The 18,838-nt window shown below is 38.8% G+C and overlaps 1 protein-coding gene across 1 annotated transcript in view; it reads right to left on the bottom strand.

Moving 5' to 3' along the window:
* ephb2a (eph receptor B2a) overlaps positions 1 to 18,532 on the bottom strand; it is a 66,207-nt gene extending 47,675 nt beyond the window's left edge. Inside the window, exons 1-3 of the mRNA XM_036591800.1 lie at positions 18,379 to 18,532; positions 3,110 to 3,174; positions 2,089 to 2,773 (exon numbers count right to left, since the gene is read on the bottom strand). Coding sequence (XP_036447693.1) covers positions 2,089 to 2,773; positions 3,110 to 3,174; positions 18,379 to 18,478 — 850 coding nt within the window. The 5' untranslated portion in view covers positions 18,479 to 18,532. The remainder of the gene's footprint in view (positions 1 to 2,088; positions 2,774 to 3,109; positions 3,175 to 18,378) is intronic.
* Positions 18,533 to 18,838: the final 306 nt, after the last annotated feature.

The raw sequence follows: 18,838 nt of genomic DNA, 5'->3' as shown, positions 1-18,838 counted from the left end.
AGTATTTACTTCTTTTACTAATTATGATTTATACAGCCCTAATAGGAAGGAGAATGACATATCAAATGTGTATGAACAGCAATGTATGCATAGCTGGCTTACAAAAACTAATCATTTACAAGTGACTAATTACTACTCTCACACTGTAATTTGATTACTTACTACATTATGGGAAAAGTAATCTCACTATTTATTACTTTACTTCCAAGTTACTTTCTAAAACCTTACATGAATGTGTACCAAATGAAAAGCACAGGGGAAAAATACAGCTGCCTCAAAATATCGGTCTGTTTAGATGAGGTTGGAGCACTACTTTTTTTGACATAAGGATTTTTAGCAAAGGCTTTCATATTAGCACAATTAGATGCTTCTACAGATTGCTGGCTGCTGCGCTGCGGTGCTCACATTAACTTCAAAGTAGTACAGTTAGCTATCGCAGGTAGCACACATGTGACGGCCCCAAAGAAGAGGCAGTACCAAGAGGCATTTTGGAAGAGTTGCACTGCCCCCGCAAAGTCCTCTCATAACACCTCTGCTAAAAGTCAGATCAGTATGAGCGATGTTTCTTCAACTGTTCCTTGCACGATTTTCTCTATCGATGCCAATACTGGTATCGGGTATCGACCCGATATCATGCTTATTTATCCTTTACTCATACTCCTACTCATAAAAATGCGATGGTACCAGTATATCATATGTATCCAACATGTGATGTAAGCCTAGTGACAGTGAATATCCATCTGCTCGCACTGATGTGCATTGCGTTGGGCACTGGTCACTGGTCACTGCTCACTTTAAACTTTTTGTCCTGGCATATTCCCACCAGACATACACTATGTGAAATGACAAACACATCAGAGCTGTATGTAGGGGCTGCGTTTCACATAGCATGTCAGTCAGACAGTGTTTTTCTACAGTGTGAGCGTATAAATTGTAGGCTTTGTCTGGTCATGATGATTTATTAAAACGTATAGTGTGAGTCACCAAAGAAAAAGATTTCTAAAGTCATGCAGCGTCTGTCTGGCTTTAGAGGACATTCAACTGCAACTCAACCAGCCAAACAAAAGAGTCCAACAGGATGTAAAACAAGAGGTCTTCAGGTGTGATTCCTGCTGTCACCGTGCTACAGAGACTGTTGCTGAAAGAGACAGATGAGGAGCAGGGAACAAAACCATGAACATACTTTATTTACAGCTGTACAGAAGAACTTTTCAGATGTGCAACAAAACCAGCTCTTCTCCAGTGCAACACTGCAAGGTCCAAAATAATAATTGTAATTAAAAATGTATATTTCTTTTTATGTTTCTCTGCATACTTTGTTTCTTTTATCCTGTTCTTTAAAGGATCCACACACACATATGTGTGTATATATATACATACATACATACATACATACATACATCATCTAAACCGCTTATCCTTCTGGGTCGCGGTGGGGTGCTGGAGCCTATCCCAGCTGTGATTGGGCAGAAGGCAGGATACACCCTGGACAGGTCGCCAGTCCATCGCAGGGCAGACAGACAGACAGACATACATATTCACACACTCACTCACACCTAGGGGCAATTCAGCATGTCCAATTGGCCTGACTGCATGTCTTTGGACTGTGGGAGGAAACCGGAGTACCCGGAGGAAACCCAGGCCATTCTTGCTGTGAGGCGACAGCGCTACCCACTGCGCCACCGTGCCACCCCTACATATATATATATATATATATATATATATATATATATATATATATATATATATATACACATGTAGCATTACTGAGTCAGGAGAAAAAAAAAAAGGTAAAATATGGTGCCATTACACCTTTCCACCAGAGAGGTCCCCAAATCTTACATAGTGTAGCTTTAACAATATTTACGTACTATATCAAAGTCTTTTATTTCAGCTATTTGAGTTGTTCAAGTAATAATGGCAGCCAAATTTGTTATATTTGGTCATTTTGTTTGTTACTTATTTTAAAAAATGGGTGTGGCAGTGGGGCAAATGAAGTCAAGGGTTGCCGGCGACCCAAGCATTTAAAGGTTAAATTAAACCAAATCCAGCCTTGGTCAATAACTGTAAACAATCAGAGCAACTCACCTCTGCAGATGGTGCCATTCTCCACTGCTTCATGTCCTGCTTTGCACATACATCGCCCAATAGGAACCAACCACTCCCCGTCTCCATTGCAGTACAGTTTAATGGGCACGTCCACCTCCTCTCCATTGGGTATACAGGTTCCCCTAGCCGCCACTAAGGAAGTGCTCTCGGCCCCTGACAAAGTTTCTGGGAAGACGGCCCCGTTGCGCACGACACGGGGGCACTTTCGGTAGAAAACGCGCACGGCAATGAGCGACATACAGGCCCCGTAATCCTGAAAGGCCAAGTAGAAGCCGTTACGAGACACAGGTCCGAAGCTGCGCACCTCCCTGTTGATCTTCATGACACGCCCCCCAAGGTCCACCTGCGAGAAGCTCTCATCGGCCGCAATGGTGTCCACCTTAATCCAGGGGTTCTCCATCCAGGCAGGGGACACTTTGGTGGCCGTGTCCAAGTCGGATTCAAAGTAGTAGAGGTTGAATGTCTCCTTGCAGGAGCCTGGGATGTTGGGGATGCTGCTGCAGTCTCGCACCGAGAACTTCATTTCCACGTGGATGCGCTGAGCCCCCCGTCGCCGGATGTACTTGGTGCGCACCCAGTTGTTCTGGCTGCTGTTAAAGACGTTGCACACCTGGTAGGTGCGGATGGTGTTCATATTCTCATCATAGCCACTCACCTCCTCCCACTGGAAGGAGAGCAGAGCAGAGACTGTGAATTAGTAATGTCTCCTGCTAATGGTGAAAAAACGTCATTAGACGTGCTATAGAAATGCCCTCGTTTCACAGAAATGTATAGGAATATATGAACATACATATTACTGTGAAAACAGAGCAGCGACTTTATTCAATTTTATTATGCTTAATTTGGATCCGATTCAAATGCTATTTTAGGCATCGAGCAGCATGAGTCATTGTGCATTTGTGCAGTGAGGCACTGGGTTTATATAAGGTAAATGAGCACAGCATTCAGTTTACATAAGACAAATGTAAAAAGCAGAGTAGGTCAGTTCACTAGTCCTCACCCCTAATGACGGGTATATCGTCCAGCCCAGCTCTGCTGTCGCTGTCGTAGAGTCCATCAAGACATCTGAAAGAACACAACGTGGAGACACGTGAGTTTAACGCACATTCAACTTCAATGCAGCTGCCGTAATGAGATTTTTTTTTCAGAGCATTCAGGCATTCATGAGGTTGTTAATTTGGCTGGAGCCTCTTGACAATAATTACGATCCATAATAAATAGCTTTCCTGAATGCTAAATCAGCAATGAGTCACATTGTGCTGTGTAGAATAACAATGGCTCGTTTTATGAGGCTAGCTTGCCTCTCTCTTATCTCTTACTCTTAATAAAAGGATGTGAGACAGGGTCATTATCGGATTAAAGGTGTCTAGCACCATCGGTGATGGATCACATTGTTTTCTGACATCTGCTCCCCTACATCTCACACTTGTAACGTCTAGCAGTGAGGACGTCGTGCCATGCTTGGCGGATCTGAGTTTACAAGATATTCATCTTAGCACAGGTCGAGCAGGTGTGGCTTGATAAAAAAGCTGGCCGACACATCACTACTCTCCAGCCTCCCACCATAGTAGGGTACTTTTTTTCCTCTTTCACTGCAAGCAGGATGAAACTGCTCTGAAATGGCCCTGGAGTCTGACACATTTTCAATTATTCAGTCAGTTTATGCCCAACTACGGCTGCACATTTGCAGAGTCGGTAGAAACGGGACTCCACCATGAGCCTTCACAGGGTGATTTCTAGGGAGGGAAATGAAGAATATTGTACATTATACTGCTTTGGAGCTGTCAGACAAAAGTAGGTTTTATAAGAATGATCTTAAATCACAGGAGGGAAATACAGCAGGTGTGCCAAATCACCAAAAATCCTGCACACGCAGGATTAGAGCCAACAGTTCTTGATGAACAGACTGACCATCCATTCGTTAACTTGCACACTCTATTGAGACAAGCAATTGTGGATTTGGAGTGAACAAAGTGAGGCTATTAAGAAAATGAATTAGGCAGTCTGCCTCCAACTTTAATACAGTGCCTGAGTGCTTTATATGGATGCCAGTGCATTTATACTAGGGGTGCATTTCGGAATCATCTCTGTATTGGCAGTAACTGCTTTAAAAAATTATAGGCATAGGACAGATGATTGGATTTGGCCGATATTTCAAAACGATATTTAATGACATATTTGTTGTACTCTAGGAGAGTAGAATGTATAAATAATGATGCCTACTGCACTAAAATGTCTGCATTTTGTTAGTACAAATAAATGTTATGTTTCTTTGTAATGCTAATCCAGGTGGATTTAGTTAGAATTTCTACATTCTGTAAATGTTTCTGCAGTGAAGAACTGTGACTATTAGAGCTAAGCTTTCAATTAGGGCCATAAACGCCAAAACTCAGTCAAAAATGCTAAAAACACAACACCTATATGAAAATGCTAACTACTAGCTCCTCACTTTTGCAGTGACTCCTTCAGTAAAGAGTTCTGCCTTAGAGCTGCCACTGTTTTCCACTTCTAACATCTGACTGAAATGCATATATCAGACTAGCATGTGTTCTCACAATCAGTTACATATCTAGGACTTCCAGAAGGCCTAGAGTGGTATTTTTCCTCAACAAATTGGTTCCATGCATAATTGGTTGATTTCTCTGTCAATTGCTAATAATGTTAGTGGCTAATCTGACACGTTAGGCCTTGAGTTCAGCTCCTGAAGTCCTAACCAATGGGAGAGCTGGCTTGGCTGTACTCCCTAGAAACCATGAAAAAAAAAAACCTGATTGGACAATTTTTCTTCAGGTGTTCTAACATTTTTGTATTACAATAATAATTACAGAGTTTAAATATAAAATACAACAATCATGACAATTAAACAAATAAAATAGAACTAAATTAAATTCAAATTAACTTCAATTTACAGACATGTGTTTTTCTATTTCACAGAAATGAATTAATATTCAGCTTTTATAATCAAAGGGTTATGAGGCAATACACCCCGTACATGGAATATAGTTAGATTTTGTGCTGTAAAAATATTTGTAATATCAAAAACACTTGCATTAACTGAAAGGATTCTCACGGTCTATTAAAAACATTCCATGATATCCCTAAAAGAGAAAACCATAAAAGAAAGGAAAAAACTCCCCTTGGGTCTGAAACCATTTACACGTTGTGTGTGAATTTATAGTCTTTATCTTCGGTTCTAGAAGTCCACAGCGTGCTGGACCGAGACTGCAGACTGCATTTCTGAATCGGCACTTGGCGAGGGGCAGGAAGACTTCCTGAGATGGAAGCCAGAAGATCCTGTGACAAAAAATCCTGCGATCCCTGTTAAACACAGGCTCAATACAGCCCCTGTCTTTAAGTGGCTCATTTATATTTTAGTAGCCTCTGCAGGGACAATCCTAGCAATTCTGTTAAGGCACACCGCCACTGCTGGCTAGTTGGGGGTCGAAGTATGAGTATATGACAGTGCATGTGGCCAAGCAGATCATGCGACAATCCCACAATCCCTTGCAGGCCAAAATATTAACTCAATCTAGTCAACAGAGACCTAAAATCAGATTCTTTAAATATCATCATGAAATAGAACAGACTTGCAAAGAGAAAGTCAGAGCATTTCTCTCCACGTGGTACAGTTAAATGAAACCCCCACTCCATCTGTCCAAGCATTCCTGCAATACACCTCCTCCCTCTGTCTCTATCTCTCTCTCTCTCTCGCGCTCTCTCTCGCTGTCTCTCTCTCGCTGATATTTTAATGAAAAGTAGGGCAACGAGAGCGCAAGTCCAGCACATATAATCCTTACAGGCTGAGCCACGCTCTGTACGCCACACTGGATTAATCCCAGGGGAAACGTGGCTAGTCTTCACCAAATTTTAGGTCAGCGTGCCAAGAGACAACTTTCAGTCCCACATTTTTTTTTTGTTTGTTTATTTCATTTCATTTTATTACAGCATCTGTGCTGATCATATTAGTTGGATACTACGAGGAAAACGCAGGGTGCTGCTAAGAAAGCAAGATGGTAGCTCACTGCTATAGCATAAATACAGAACCTAGACTTCTCAGGGTGTCCCTGGCCTAAGCACAGGGCAGTGGACTTCGTCAAATGGGTGTAAAACCACAGATGAGAAATGGCAGTAGTTGTTAACGCACTCCTCCACTCTAAAGTAGTATACACCAGCCTGGGTTTCCTTTCAAATCAAACCAATGAAGTCATAGGGCCTTCAGTCAGGACATGCGCTGAGGACAGCTGACCTCGTCAAAAATAGCACACTGCTGCATTAGCAGACAAGGAACATTGGGTAATATTACTGCTGCAGTAAGAAAAACACATCAATAGTATGGATGAATATGGAATTTACCCTTCATTGTGTACCAGTCAGTCAAGATTTGAGCCCTACCAATATACTGGTTGACTGATAATATAGGCTGACACTGATGACCTGTGGTTTTACTGGTTTTATCAGCAAAAGTATCGGCAATAAAATGTTAGCGACTAGTGAGTAGCGACTTTTTGAATTTCGTACCTGTGATTTCTCTAAAACCGGGCAAAAGCACAGACAGCTGTGTCACTGTGTAGTCCAACAGAAGTATACCTCAAGTTTATCTATATGACAGTAATATCAGCCGTAAAAATGTGTAACCTTAACATTAAAATAACACACTCACCCCAGTGCTATAATATTTATTATATTTTAAGACTTGATCAGTTTCTGTTAAGGATGAAAACGAGACAACTGAGAACGGACAATCATATTAGTTAGTAAAGCATAATTTAACCAAAACACCAAAACTACTAGAGTTTCAAATTAGGTAACACTTGTTCTGGACAGCCTGCTTTGTAGATACTTACTTTGCCTTTACCGTTAACTAAATATCTATTAAATTCATCTTAATTTTGCCTAACCTCAACGCTCACTCTAACCCTGATATTACCTTAACCCAAAACTTAATTCTAACCCCAACCCTGGTGTTAAACCCAGCCTTAACATTAGCACTACTGAGAATCAACAGTTTCACCAGACAATTTTTCATAATTTCTGCATAATTAATTGCTAATTCGTTGATAAACAAAGTCATTGAGGGGTTTGATGCGAAATGGTTCATTGTAGAGAAACTTACTGACTCAAATTTCTTCATAGTTATGGTGACAGAAACCAGGAGTCACAATGTCACACAAATATAGCCATTTTATTTACTATCCAAAACCACCAGTGAACCTACACGAGTCTTCTGGGTTTTATTTGTAATGTTGATAATGTTTTCTTTGGGGACTATTTATTTTAACTTCAAAAGTTGGTGTCCAGGCTGACTTAAAACTTCAAATAATAAATTGATAAGGCATAAAACACAGATTCTTGTTCTATTAACTTGCTATTCAAAATTGAATTAACTTAAGATTTTAAGGCAGCCTGAACACAAACTTTAAGTTAAAACAACTTTTCTTTTTTACAGTGTATTGTAAAACAGGCATGTCTCAGGCATCAGGCAGGTTATTCATAATCATTTCATGGAATGACCTTTTCTGAGGAGGCTTTTATAAGCATCTTTAGACGTCTGGTTCCACCACTGTGAACAAGTCTGACTTGATAAGATTTTCTACAGAACATTTCATATCAAGCTACTCTGAATAACTTTCTTATCCAGTTAACTACGGAGACTTTTTTTTAAAATATCAATGAAATTCCTTTGTAATAATTTGAACATGTGTCTATAATCTACAGGTTATTCAAATGGCAGATTTATGGGACCTAAAATTTAAATCCAAATCATAAATACACACTTATATAAAGTGATATCAGTTAACAGGCTTTTATCCCCCTAAAATCGGTATCAGTATCAGTTTTCGTATTGGTCATGCCCCAGTCAAAATAGCAACAATACTTTTTTAGATGAATAAACTGATTTTTTGTATTTTTTCAACATTTAACAGATGAGGACAAAAATACTTTGTTACGTCAGCTTCTGTGAAATGTACCCATAAAATAAGAAACTACATTATAATCTATTTATATTTTAAAATATACTGACAATATATAACATCTCATTTTCATACTTCTCAAGTGAGCTTCTCTAAAAATCAAAACAAAGCAATAAACATCACCTGTTAGAATCTTAACTATGTACCAAACACATTCTTGAATATATAACTATTTGTTTTAACCTGTTGAGATCATTCATAAATGATCTAACATGAGCACTGCTGAGTTTATTGATGACAACACACTCTCATCTTCCCCTGTGGACTACTATCATGAGGTTGGCTCTTTGTCTGTTTCCCAAGAGGGCCGATGAAAAGGCTCATACACTGCACTTGAAACATGCTGAATAATTCATGTGGAGTTAATTAATTCACAGTGAGCTTTGATCAAACATGACATGTGCTAGAAAATCCCTCACAAACTCTGCAGCCCACCATAGTGGGTAAATTCCATCTTACCAAAAATACTAAAGGACAATCTTGGGCCCATCATTTGCATAAGCATTGTTCATTTTTCGCATGTACAATAGCCAGGCTATATGGCAGGAACTGCATACATTAATACCCTGGTACTCATGTGGGGCCACAGCATGTAGAGACATTTGTTTAAGCCCTGTGGCACCACCCGATTTTCCAAATAATCTCTCCTCCTCAACAAAAATGAAGAAGAGATTAGGTGTGGTGGTGCATGACTGGAACAAACACCTGCAGGTGCCGCGGCCCGTCGTGAATTCTCATCGTACTGCGCTCCCTCTGAAGGAAAACACGAGGCTGAATTAATGGAACATGTGCGAGATACTATCGAAAGGCTGATCGAGTCTTTCCATCTACTGCAGCAGCCTACTACAGTACCGTGCAAACTCATGTGAACTGTACGGAGAATGCATCTCTGATTTAGAAAGGGGACAGAGCCCATTGATCCTCTGTGCTCCAGTTCTGTCACTCAGCCTGTGGGTGGGATGTTGAAACATTTACTCGGCCGCTTGACTCACACGGTGTGGCTAAATATGTAAGTGTGAGAATCAGCTACGAAATGGAAGCATTTCAGAAAACACTGATGAGCCCAAATCGATTCAGTGAAACAGATTCCACTAAATTAGCTATGGCCTGTTTTTACACTTCTACCAGAGCCTTTGATCATAGCGTGCTCTAAAATGACTCATTTCAAGTAGTTTAAGCAGCGTTTAGAAGCCAGTTATTGCTGTTTTGCTTAACTAGTCCAGTGTAATTACACAAATATATGATTAATGACACATAATCAAAATCAAATTGATTTTCATTCTATACTGGCAAGTTCAAGTCTGTACTCCAAACTTTTCTGCCTTTGTTCTGATGTCAACAAATGATAAACACATGGTAAAACTGTATGCACTGGGCCTGTGTCTGGTGACGATTAACCGAGTTACTGCGGTAACAGTTAATCAATATCATTCGTTCAAAACATTCATCATTAATTTATGCATTTATTACATGCAAATCACAGGAAGATACTACGTTCCAACTCATAAGCATAATTTAAGTTTTGAATGTGCTGGGAATGTCATATTCTAAATTAATATCACATTTATTGAACCTAACATATACAAGATTGTTCTAAAAACCTAGATTCTAAAATCAGCGATTGAAGCTACAGGCACATAACATGCTTAAAAAAGTCATCTATAAAGTACAGTGTACGTCTTAGGGCTTCAGACCACAGAGACAGGTTTCAGACATCAGACAACACAGTTTCTGCCCTCATAAATAAGGTTAGTTGGGCTGTTTCAAACGGCCTCATTTATAAGGAGAAAAGGGCTTCAGGCTAAGCTGGCCAAAAACTCTCAGACAGTAAAGTTTGTGTAACATTTGCAATTTTGTTGATTCATATTATGAATTACACTTTCATGGACAGTATAAATCTAACATTATACTACAACTATGAGTTATGGTGCTATAACTCATACACTATCACTTTCCATGTCTGCTTCAGGGTTAGGAACCTTATCAAAATTACTGGACTGAAATATGTTGGTATTATTATTATTATTATTATTATTATTAGTAGTAGTAGTAGTAGTAGTAATATTATTATTATTATTATTATTGTTGTTGTTGTTGTTGTTGATGATGATGTTATTGATGTTATTGTTATCATCATTATCACTGCTATGCATGTAAAATAATAAAAAAAAACTAATAAAAGCTTAAGGATCCTCCCACAAATACATTTACCCAAATAAGAGGACTCTGTTACCAACACAGGCCTAGTCTGCACAACAATAACTTTTTAATCAAACTCACATCATAACAAACATCTCCTTTACAGCTGACGAACACGAATGTGGTATCGACTGAAAGTTCAAAATCCGCACTTTTGAAATAATTCCTCTGCTTGTCTCAGTAAACTACGAATACTAAATGATTCATATCAAACTATGAAAACATGCTTTGTTTTCACTGTCACTTCTAAGTGTTAACACACAGTTCAGTAGTCAGAACCTTCAGTGGGACCTGTAACATTCTTTGTAACAACTTTGGTCCATCAAATTGCATATCTGACAGGCCACATCTGAAGCTATATCTTAAGATAGTAACAGAGCTGGATGCTGCTGAAAAGGCAGAGGGTCAGGGGAGCTGTACTTTTATAGTATACAGCTCCATCAGCCATTCAGCATAGCCCCCAAGCCACAAGCTGCATTTCCATGGCAATGTGGGGCACGGGCCGGAACAAACGCCCGGGACTAGACAATCCAGCAGCCCTTACACACTCTTTCACCTCAGCCAATCAGTGATCAGCATGCAAGGCAGAGATAAGGATTAGGAAAACTCCAAAACGCACCAAGAGCCTGAGAAAAGAGAAACAGCAGCTGGAGTTCATGGTTCAAGCTGTAAACCAAAAGCATGCTGGAATATATAGTCAAAGAATTTTTTACAAATATTCATTCATGCGCATTTTTAAGCCCAGAAATGGTCAAACAGTTCAGGAGAACCATTAAAAGAAAAATGTACTGTGCTACCTGTAGAAATTTTAAAAGACCTAATTGAAAATTAGGTCAATGCCGAAAAATCCAATAAGGAATAGGCTATGCCCATTATTAATATGCATAATAAAAGTTGTAATGTGACAAAGCAAGTTGGTCCAGGGCCACATTTTTCTTATTTGTGCTGCAGGTTGATGTCAAAGTCATGTTTGAGACACTTTTTTTTGTAAAACTGTTACATGGAAGGAAAAAAATACATCTATAAAATCAAAAGTCGGCCATTTGTCTTCCTTGCAGAGATCCCATCAAAACAGTTTAATCCCTGGGCTTTGTGTTCAATATCCCAATAGCTTTAACGATTTTTTTTAGCTTGGGGAAATGAGTGCCACTGCATAATGATGTGTATTGATTGGCAGTAAATTTGATCTGAGCTGCCACTGAGAACATTATGGTTATGCAATAGGTTCACTACCATGACCCAGGCTAAAATTGGCTAGCAAGAGTGAAGACTGATCAGCTCCAGAAGGAATACTGCTCAGAAATGATAAACCTCCCTGAAACTGAAAACCAAATACAAAGAATGAAGATCATTACTATAAAAGTCACTTCATACAGAGTATAAAGAAAAAGAGTCTGTAAAGAAGCTAACATAAAAAACAACAACAAAAAAATCTAAATCTTCTTTTCATGCAGTTGAAATGAACCTTTCCCTGAGTGTTTATTCAATAGTGAATAGAATTCCCAATTATGTAAAACAAATTCAGGAATTAGCGTGGCATAGAATTACTCTGGGAACTTCTAATGGGTGATATTTTTCGACTGAAGACTGATGGTCTCTAAAATATCCATATCCATTTGCAAATCACATCTGCGCCTCAGTGGATATCTGAGTAGATTAGTAGCTTCGGGCCATAAGAGCAAATTAACTTTTCATCTGATTTTTAATCACTCTGAGCGCTGAATATTTAGCTTAGGGAGCTCTCCCACTTTCCCCCCAATTCTCCTTGGAACAAAAGCATCTGGGTCATTGACATGTTGCGTCCAAATGTGATCCCTTCAACAAAGGAAACTGCAGCTACAGAGACTCACTTCACTGCATCCATTTAACATGGAGGGCTAGAGAGCTGGGATACATCAGCAGTGAGAGAATTCTTTAGTGTCATTAACAGCATTTACATAGTTTCATATCTACTGCTAGTGCTGGGCGATAAAGTTCAACATCTTTTAATATAATTTACAAATAAATCATGGCTTCATAGTATTTCATTATATTTAAGTCAGCATTGATAACCTTAATGAACACATGCTTCTCTGTGCTGAAGCAATGTCCTACAAACATGACATAACTTCTTTTTTCTCATAAAAATGCTCCAAGGAACCCTGAACACAGTGTATTTTGACTGCCCTTACAAAAGAGCCACGGCTATTTTATGGAACAGAATGTTATCATAGATATTATCCTCATTATCTACCAATGCAATACCAAAGATATATTGCCCAGAACTCAGAGGTGGAAAAAATACAGAGTAATAATACTTAAAGGGAAATTGGAATCAAACAATTTTTCAAAATCTCTGCATTAAAATAAAGTATAAAGTATAAAGCAAGTAATTCAGATTAGCTTGTTGAGAAATGCGCTTTTCAAACTCCCTCAAAGAAACATTAAACATTGTTTTGTGATAGTTTCGATGAAAAGTTTTTGCCTAAAAATTTTTTAAAAACATTCATGGTGGAGAAATGTGTGCATGGTGCAAATGTGTGGTGTTGTTAGGCAAACTAGTACCCAGAAAACTTGTAGATACATGTAGGTTCACTGGTCAGTTTGGACAGTAATAAAATGGTCATATTTGTGTTTCAGACATCATGACCCCCGGTTCCTATCACCACCACTGTGAAGATATCAGAGTTGGTAAGTTCCTCTACAACAGACCATCTCACATCAAACCACTGTGAATGACTTTGTTTACACCAGAATGATTTAATTATGTGTACTCTTTAAAAAGATGGTTCTTCAAGGGTTCTTTAGTAAAGAAAATGGTTCTATATAGAGCCATGAACACTCAATGAACCCCTTGCGTGATTAAAAGGTTCTTTGCATTGTTAAAGAGTTCCTCAGATTGATGGAGAACATGCTGTAGATTGTTTTATATAGAACCTTTTTGAAAAGGGTTCTAAACAGCAACGATGTCAAGCCTGTAACAACAGAAGAATGCTTTTTTGTGCTATATAGAACCCTTTTCAAAAAGGTTCTACGTAGAACTATATAAAACACACTCTCCATCAATCTGAAGGGTTCATTAAGTGTTTATGGTTCTATATAGAACCATTTTCTTTACTGAAAAACCCTTGAAGAACCATATTTTTGAGTGCAGAAATTGTGAAAAATTAGTGGAATTCCCCTTTAAGTGAAAATATAGGTACTGTGTCAAAATCTTGCCCAATTAAAAGTGGACATGTCGAACCAAAACTACACCTGATAGTCTGAAAGTGTCAACACTGAAACACCTGCAAGTATATAAAAGTAAATATGAAATATTTTAACAAATAAATTAAGCTCTTTTTGTTTGGTGGTATGGCTACTAGTGGATGGTACTAGACCTCTCATAATGCAAAATAAGCATAACTGTGGGCAGTTCCATTTTAAAATTAGATAAATATAATAAATGTTTAATAATAAATAAATAAATAAACTAACTGGCAAGAGAAAAACAAAAAAAAATCTCTTGGCCTTTGAGATTAATAACAAATTCTTTGATGATTTAAATGAAGATGTAAGGAGCAAGAAGTATGTTTTTATTTCTCTTGGAAATTTAATCGACTAAAAATACAAGTATAATACAATAATACTTAAGGACTGTGGGAAAGTACTGTCACTCAGTTTATTTCCATCCCTGCCAGAACTATCTACTGCTGTTGAAAACTGCTGATTAACTCTTGGGTGACTCAAGGCCAAACGAGTTTGAGAAACAGAAAATACTAAATGTTATGCAGGAACACAACTTCGAGGACAATGCATGATCTGACATGATGCGTCATACACATTTGCTCTGTTTAGCTATGGTATATTATATATAGTGTTTCAAAATTAGTCATTTATTTAGGAAAACAAGCTTCCCAGCAAATTAGTCACACAATGTAACCAACTCTGAAAAGACAGTCCAGTTCGCCCAATTTCATCCAAATTGACACATTAAACAAAACTGAGGCGACAGAGGGATAATTAAGCTGTCAAGCAGTTGGCAAGTCCCTGTTGAATACCTGATAATTTCACCATTCTGACCCTTCCTAAGCCTCCAGACAAATTTCTGTCATTTCACCAGGAACCATTTGTAGAGTCCCCGGTTAATGTAACTCAAAATCCCAATCAGACATTAGCATCACGCTTCCACAGAGGGATGCTGTAAAAACCACAATCCAGAGCCCACTCAGCACAGCTTGTGTAATTACAAGCTAAATTCTGGCTTGATTATTTTGAAAAGTCAAGGCAGACAAGGGCGAGGGCGCTGACGAGGGTCCATTCAGTTCATTTCTACGCAGACCAGACAGGCCTTGCTGAGCCAATGGCTTCTGACATGGCTGAAATCGGTCAGGTTTGCCCTGCTTATATAAAGGTTTGGAAAGATGTCAGAGGAGCCAGGGGGAGGTCTTGCTCCTAATACAGAAGGACGGGAGAGAGCAGCAGGCAGAGAGCCCTGCCTGTCGCACGTCACATGAAGCCTGCGCTTACAGACATCACATGACCTCACAACTGTCGCCCAGGTGCTCGCCGCAACGCGCCAGACCGCCATCTTTCAATATGAAAATGAATGGTCAACTTTACATCTGTATGGGTTGCCATATCCTGCATTTGACTTAAAAGGAGAGGAAAAAGGGGCAGACAGGTTTCATAATTCATACACCACACAGGTTCCCAGCATTAAATAATATATAAACAAGTTTTTACGTTGTGCCCCAAATATTTACTACAGCCATAGGAGAGTGGCCTCAGGGCTTTTCCATAAAGGTCCCACATCCCACAATTTACTATATTTAGTTCAGACTAGTCCACTTAGGACATCTGTGTTTATTTACCAACAACAATTGTAATAAATTTTAACATGTTCCAACCTCTCTTTATCCCTTAGAACTATACAGACTGTTTTTAATGTGCCTTTAAAACTGATATAAATGATCTTTGCTTTTTCAAAAAGTATTTTCACATTCAAAAAGAAATCTGAGCTGAAACACTCCTTATAACTTAGTTAGTTGTTCCTAAACTCTGGAACAGCATTCTAGAGAATATTAGGAATGCAAATCCAGAATATGATACATATTTGTTTTGGCTAGGATATACTAGAGTATAGTGGCCCATTTCCCCCCTACTGTGTGTAACTGAAGGGTTTAGCTCTAAAACACTACTTTCAAGAATGTTCCTTTTTCATAGTATATGTTACTGAGAGTGGGCTTCCCCACACAAGAAAAATCAATGCTATAACGTGAGACTATGTTTATTAGAAAACAAATACATTTACCATTATACATCAGCTGCTGATTTTTTTCAAAAACACAACTCCAAAATTCTTACAGATGCATTTATAGCTTTTTGGAAGTAAACTCTTCAATTGTTATTTATACTTATTTAATATTATATATATTATATAATATATTATACTTATTTAATATATTTACATATATATATATATATATATATATATTCACATTTGTGAGCATCTAATAAATCAAATGTGACAAATTACAGACATGTGGTTGAACTTTTTTTTTCTTTTCTTTACACCAGTCGCTGATTAGGCAGCTGTGAGGACCAGCACTCGCTTCTTCCTCTTCAGTGGCAGTAAAACTTTCACTGTGTAAGATTCTCTCAAGTCTCTAGAAGCCATGAAAGTAATTCAAAGATAAATACATAAGGCACATTAAATATTTCAAATGTTTCAAAATGTGTCAATAATTTAGTTCTTGAGATGAAAACAAAGTTACAGAGGTGTTTGATGCCAAACGGTGCACTACAGAGAAACTTACTAGCTCAGACTTTTACATAGGAACCAGGGGTCATGATGTCTACAATGCAAACTGACATTTAATTTACTATTCAAAATGACCAGTGAACCCAGATGTGTCTTTTGAATTTTTATATGAAATGTTGATTATAATAAAACCAATGTAAAACAAAAAAAAAAAAGTTTTGTTTTCTTTGGGTATCATTTTGCCTTACCAAGCTCTTCATATATTTCCTCTCATTTTTATCTAAATGTTTGTTTGCACTGACAATCATAAAAAGATCATACAAATTAAAATTACCCTGCCCTCCCCTCAACTACCCAAAAATAAAAAAAGGAAAACAAGTACCAATCGACAGGAATGCACAAGCATTCGCTGTGTTGGGATAAATTAAACAGAAATCTAATTTAGCCCCATCTAATCTATACGCCACCCCGTTAATGGATGGACAGAAGCCATGTAAATGCTGAACCTAACACAGTTTCACTTTAAAACAGAGTGGAATCTTACAGAGTGCAGTAAACTAATGGAAGGAAAATTTTCAAGAACAGCACCGTACTGTACTGTTTGTTCATCAATTCTGAGCAATGACCTCATACTTACATCGCTTACTTGAAATACATGCGGATGCACAAACTGAACTTAGACCACCGCCAACCGCCAAATTTACTGTCTTTTTTAGAAAAGTGAACTTAAAACAAACACATCAGTCTGCTGGTCATAATTTATACTCATCTGTCCAGTCTTTACAAATGACTGAATAACATAATCAACTCTGCTGTACACAACTCCACTCTGTAAGACACAACAGCACCAAAAACTGCAGAAACATTACAAGCTCTGAACTAAATGAACACTGAATAAGGAACTTTAACCCATTAAATCCATTTCACAGACCAAACACACCAAACTTGCTGATGAGTCCTGAGTCTACTGCTAAACCAGGGTATTCAGGACGGCAAGATCCGGTCCACAAATGTGCCTTCTAGGAAAATGGGGTCACAGGGTGCGGTGAAAGATTTTTGTTTTGAAATTAAACATGCAAACCTAAAAGGAAGGTTCTCTAAAGTAGAAGTGGACTAAAAGCAGGAACAAATTGAGTGAAATTTCAGCTACCTGGATATAACGAAAAAGCTGGCACTGAAAAATATGTGTGCAACAGGTAGGAAATCAACAGACTAGTACAGCTGTAACAGAGGGAGAGAGAATTTCTGTGAGAATACTGTGAGAATACACTGCATATTACTAGGTGAGGCACTTGGCTACAAAAATAAGCCACTCATTGACGTTTTAGCATTTCTTTTCAACTTATCTGAGTTTGACCAAGCTGCAAAAAACAGCCACTAAGAGAACAGCCTGTTTTAAGTCTATTCAGTGATAAACAAAAATAAGAAGCTGGCCAATTTCAGTCAGTGTAGGTTCTTCTTAATTCTAGGAGAACATTGATATGCATTAGCGCCTTAATTATAGAGCCTCGTTTCAACGGAATTATTTTCCCACCCGTTTTCCGACAAGCCTCGCCTCCTGCAACTTGATTGGGGGGCAGGATTCCGGCTCCTACGCTGAGATTGGCTACTAGTTCACACTCACTAGCGGTCCCTACGTTTCACCAACATGAACTGCTAGCCTATCCCAGCGCAGAGGGCGTGGCTTGTCGGAAAACTAGTGGGAAAAACTGCAACGTCTCAGGTGCTGGCTCGCCGAGGCAGATGTTCGGACGCGGTGAAAATGCACTAAATTTCAGATGAGAACAACAAGAACTCGGCTTCAAACTGGAAAATGAGTGTCAGTAATCAGCAAATCAGCGAATCAATCAGCTGTTCACACATACTGTACATTCTCCGTTTAATTTGATCCTCTAGCCTCTCCACTGCCTTCTAACCATCACTGGACGCAAATAAAGCATCAGAGAAAAGAAACAAGCAGGTAAACCGCGTCCTTTAACGATACTGTAACTTTTCCCTCTTTGAACACTGATGTCACGTGAATTTATAGAAGAACTCAGAGCACAGAGTGTGTGCTGGAACAGGCGAACAGTTGATCTAATATAAAGGCAGTGCCCCCCCTCCCAAAAAAGAGAAAAAAAGAAAGAAAGGGAGAAAGATTTCCATGAAACTGGCATTTGCATTGCACCTGCACCGCCATCCTCAATGAACGCGATGAAGCTACAAAGCGTCCAGCGTTGTGGAAAAGCCCACCAGCTTGCTGCTCCCCCTTAAAGCATGTCTGTAAAATTCAGACAGCCACTGCTGAAAGACAACGGTGGACTCCCATCTCACACAAGTTCGCGCTGACACACATTTCCAGCCACGCGTGCTGACAGAGACACATGCGTTCCTTACCTTCTACAGCCCACACAGACGGCATTATCCATAATAAACGAAAAATATGCATAACTGCCGTAAAAGTGGCCGTTTGACTATAAAGAGCCGGTATATTCATTGTAAATGAATCCGCTGGCCCATCTGTAACAGCCCTGTGTCCGCGACCAATCCACTGAGCCCCATTGGGTAGGAAGAGCACACAACTACGCCAAGTTTGGGCGAAACCAATAAAACACAGACAAGGGGGGGCGGGTGATGTGCTACCCCAGTCTGCACGGCGATGGACAGCACACTGAATCGACGGAACCATTTATTTAATAATAATAATAATAATAATAATAATAATAATAATAATAATAATAATAATGAATAGTCGCGTTTTTTGTTGTAGATTTGTTACGATTTTTTCCCAAATTTGCAAAAAATAAAGATTCATTAAAAATCTGTTGCAGTCTGTCAGCAATGTAAATGTTCATTT

This window comes from Colossoma macropomum, unplaced genomic scaffold (genome assembly GCF_904425465.1).
Source record: "Colossoma macropomum unplaced genomic scaffold, Colossoma_macropomum, whole genome shotgun sequence".
Classification (NCBI taxonomy): domain Eukaryota; kingdom Metazoa; phylum Chordata; class Actinopteri; order Characiformes; family Serrasalmidae; genus Colossoma; species Colossoma macropomum.
The sequence above is the reverse complement of the archived record's forward strand: the minus strand, read 5'-3'. Positions and strand labels throughout refer to the sequence as shown.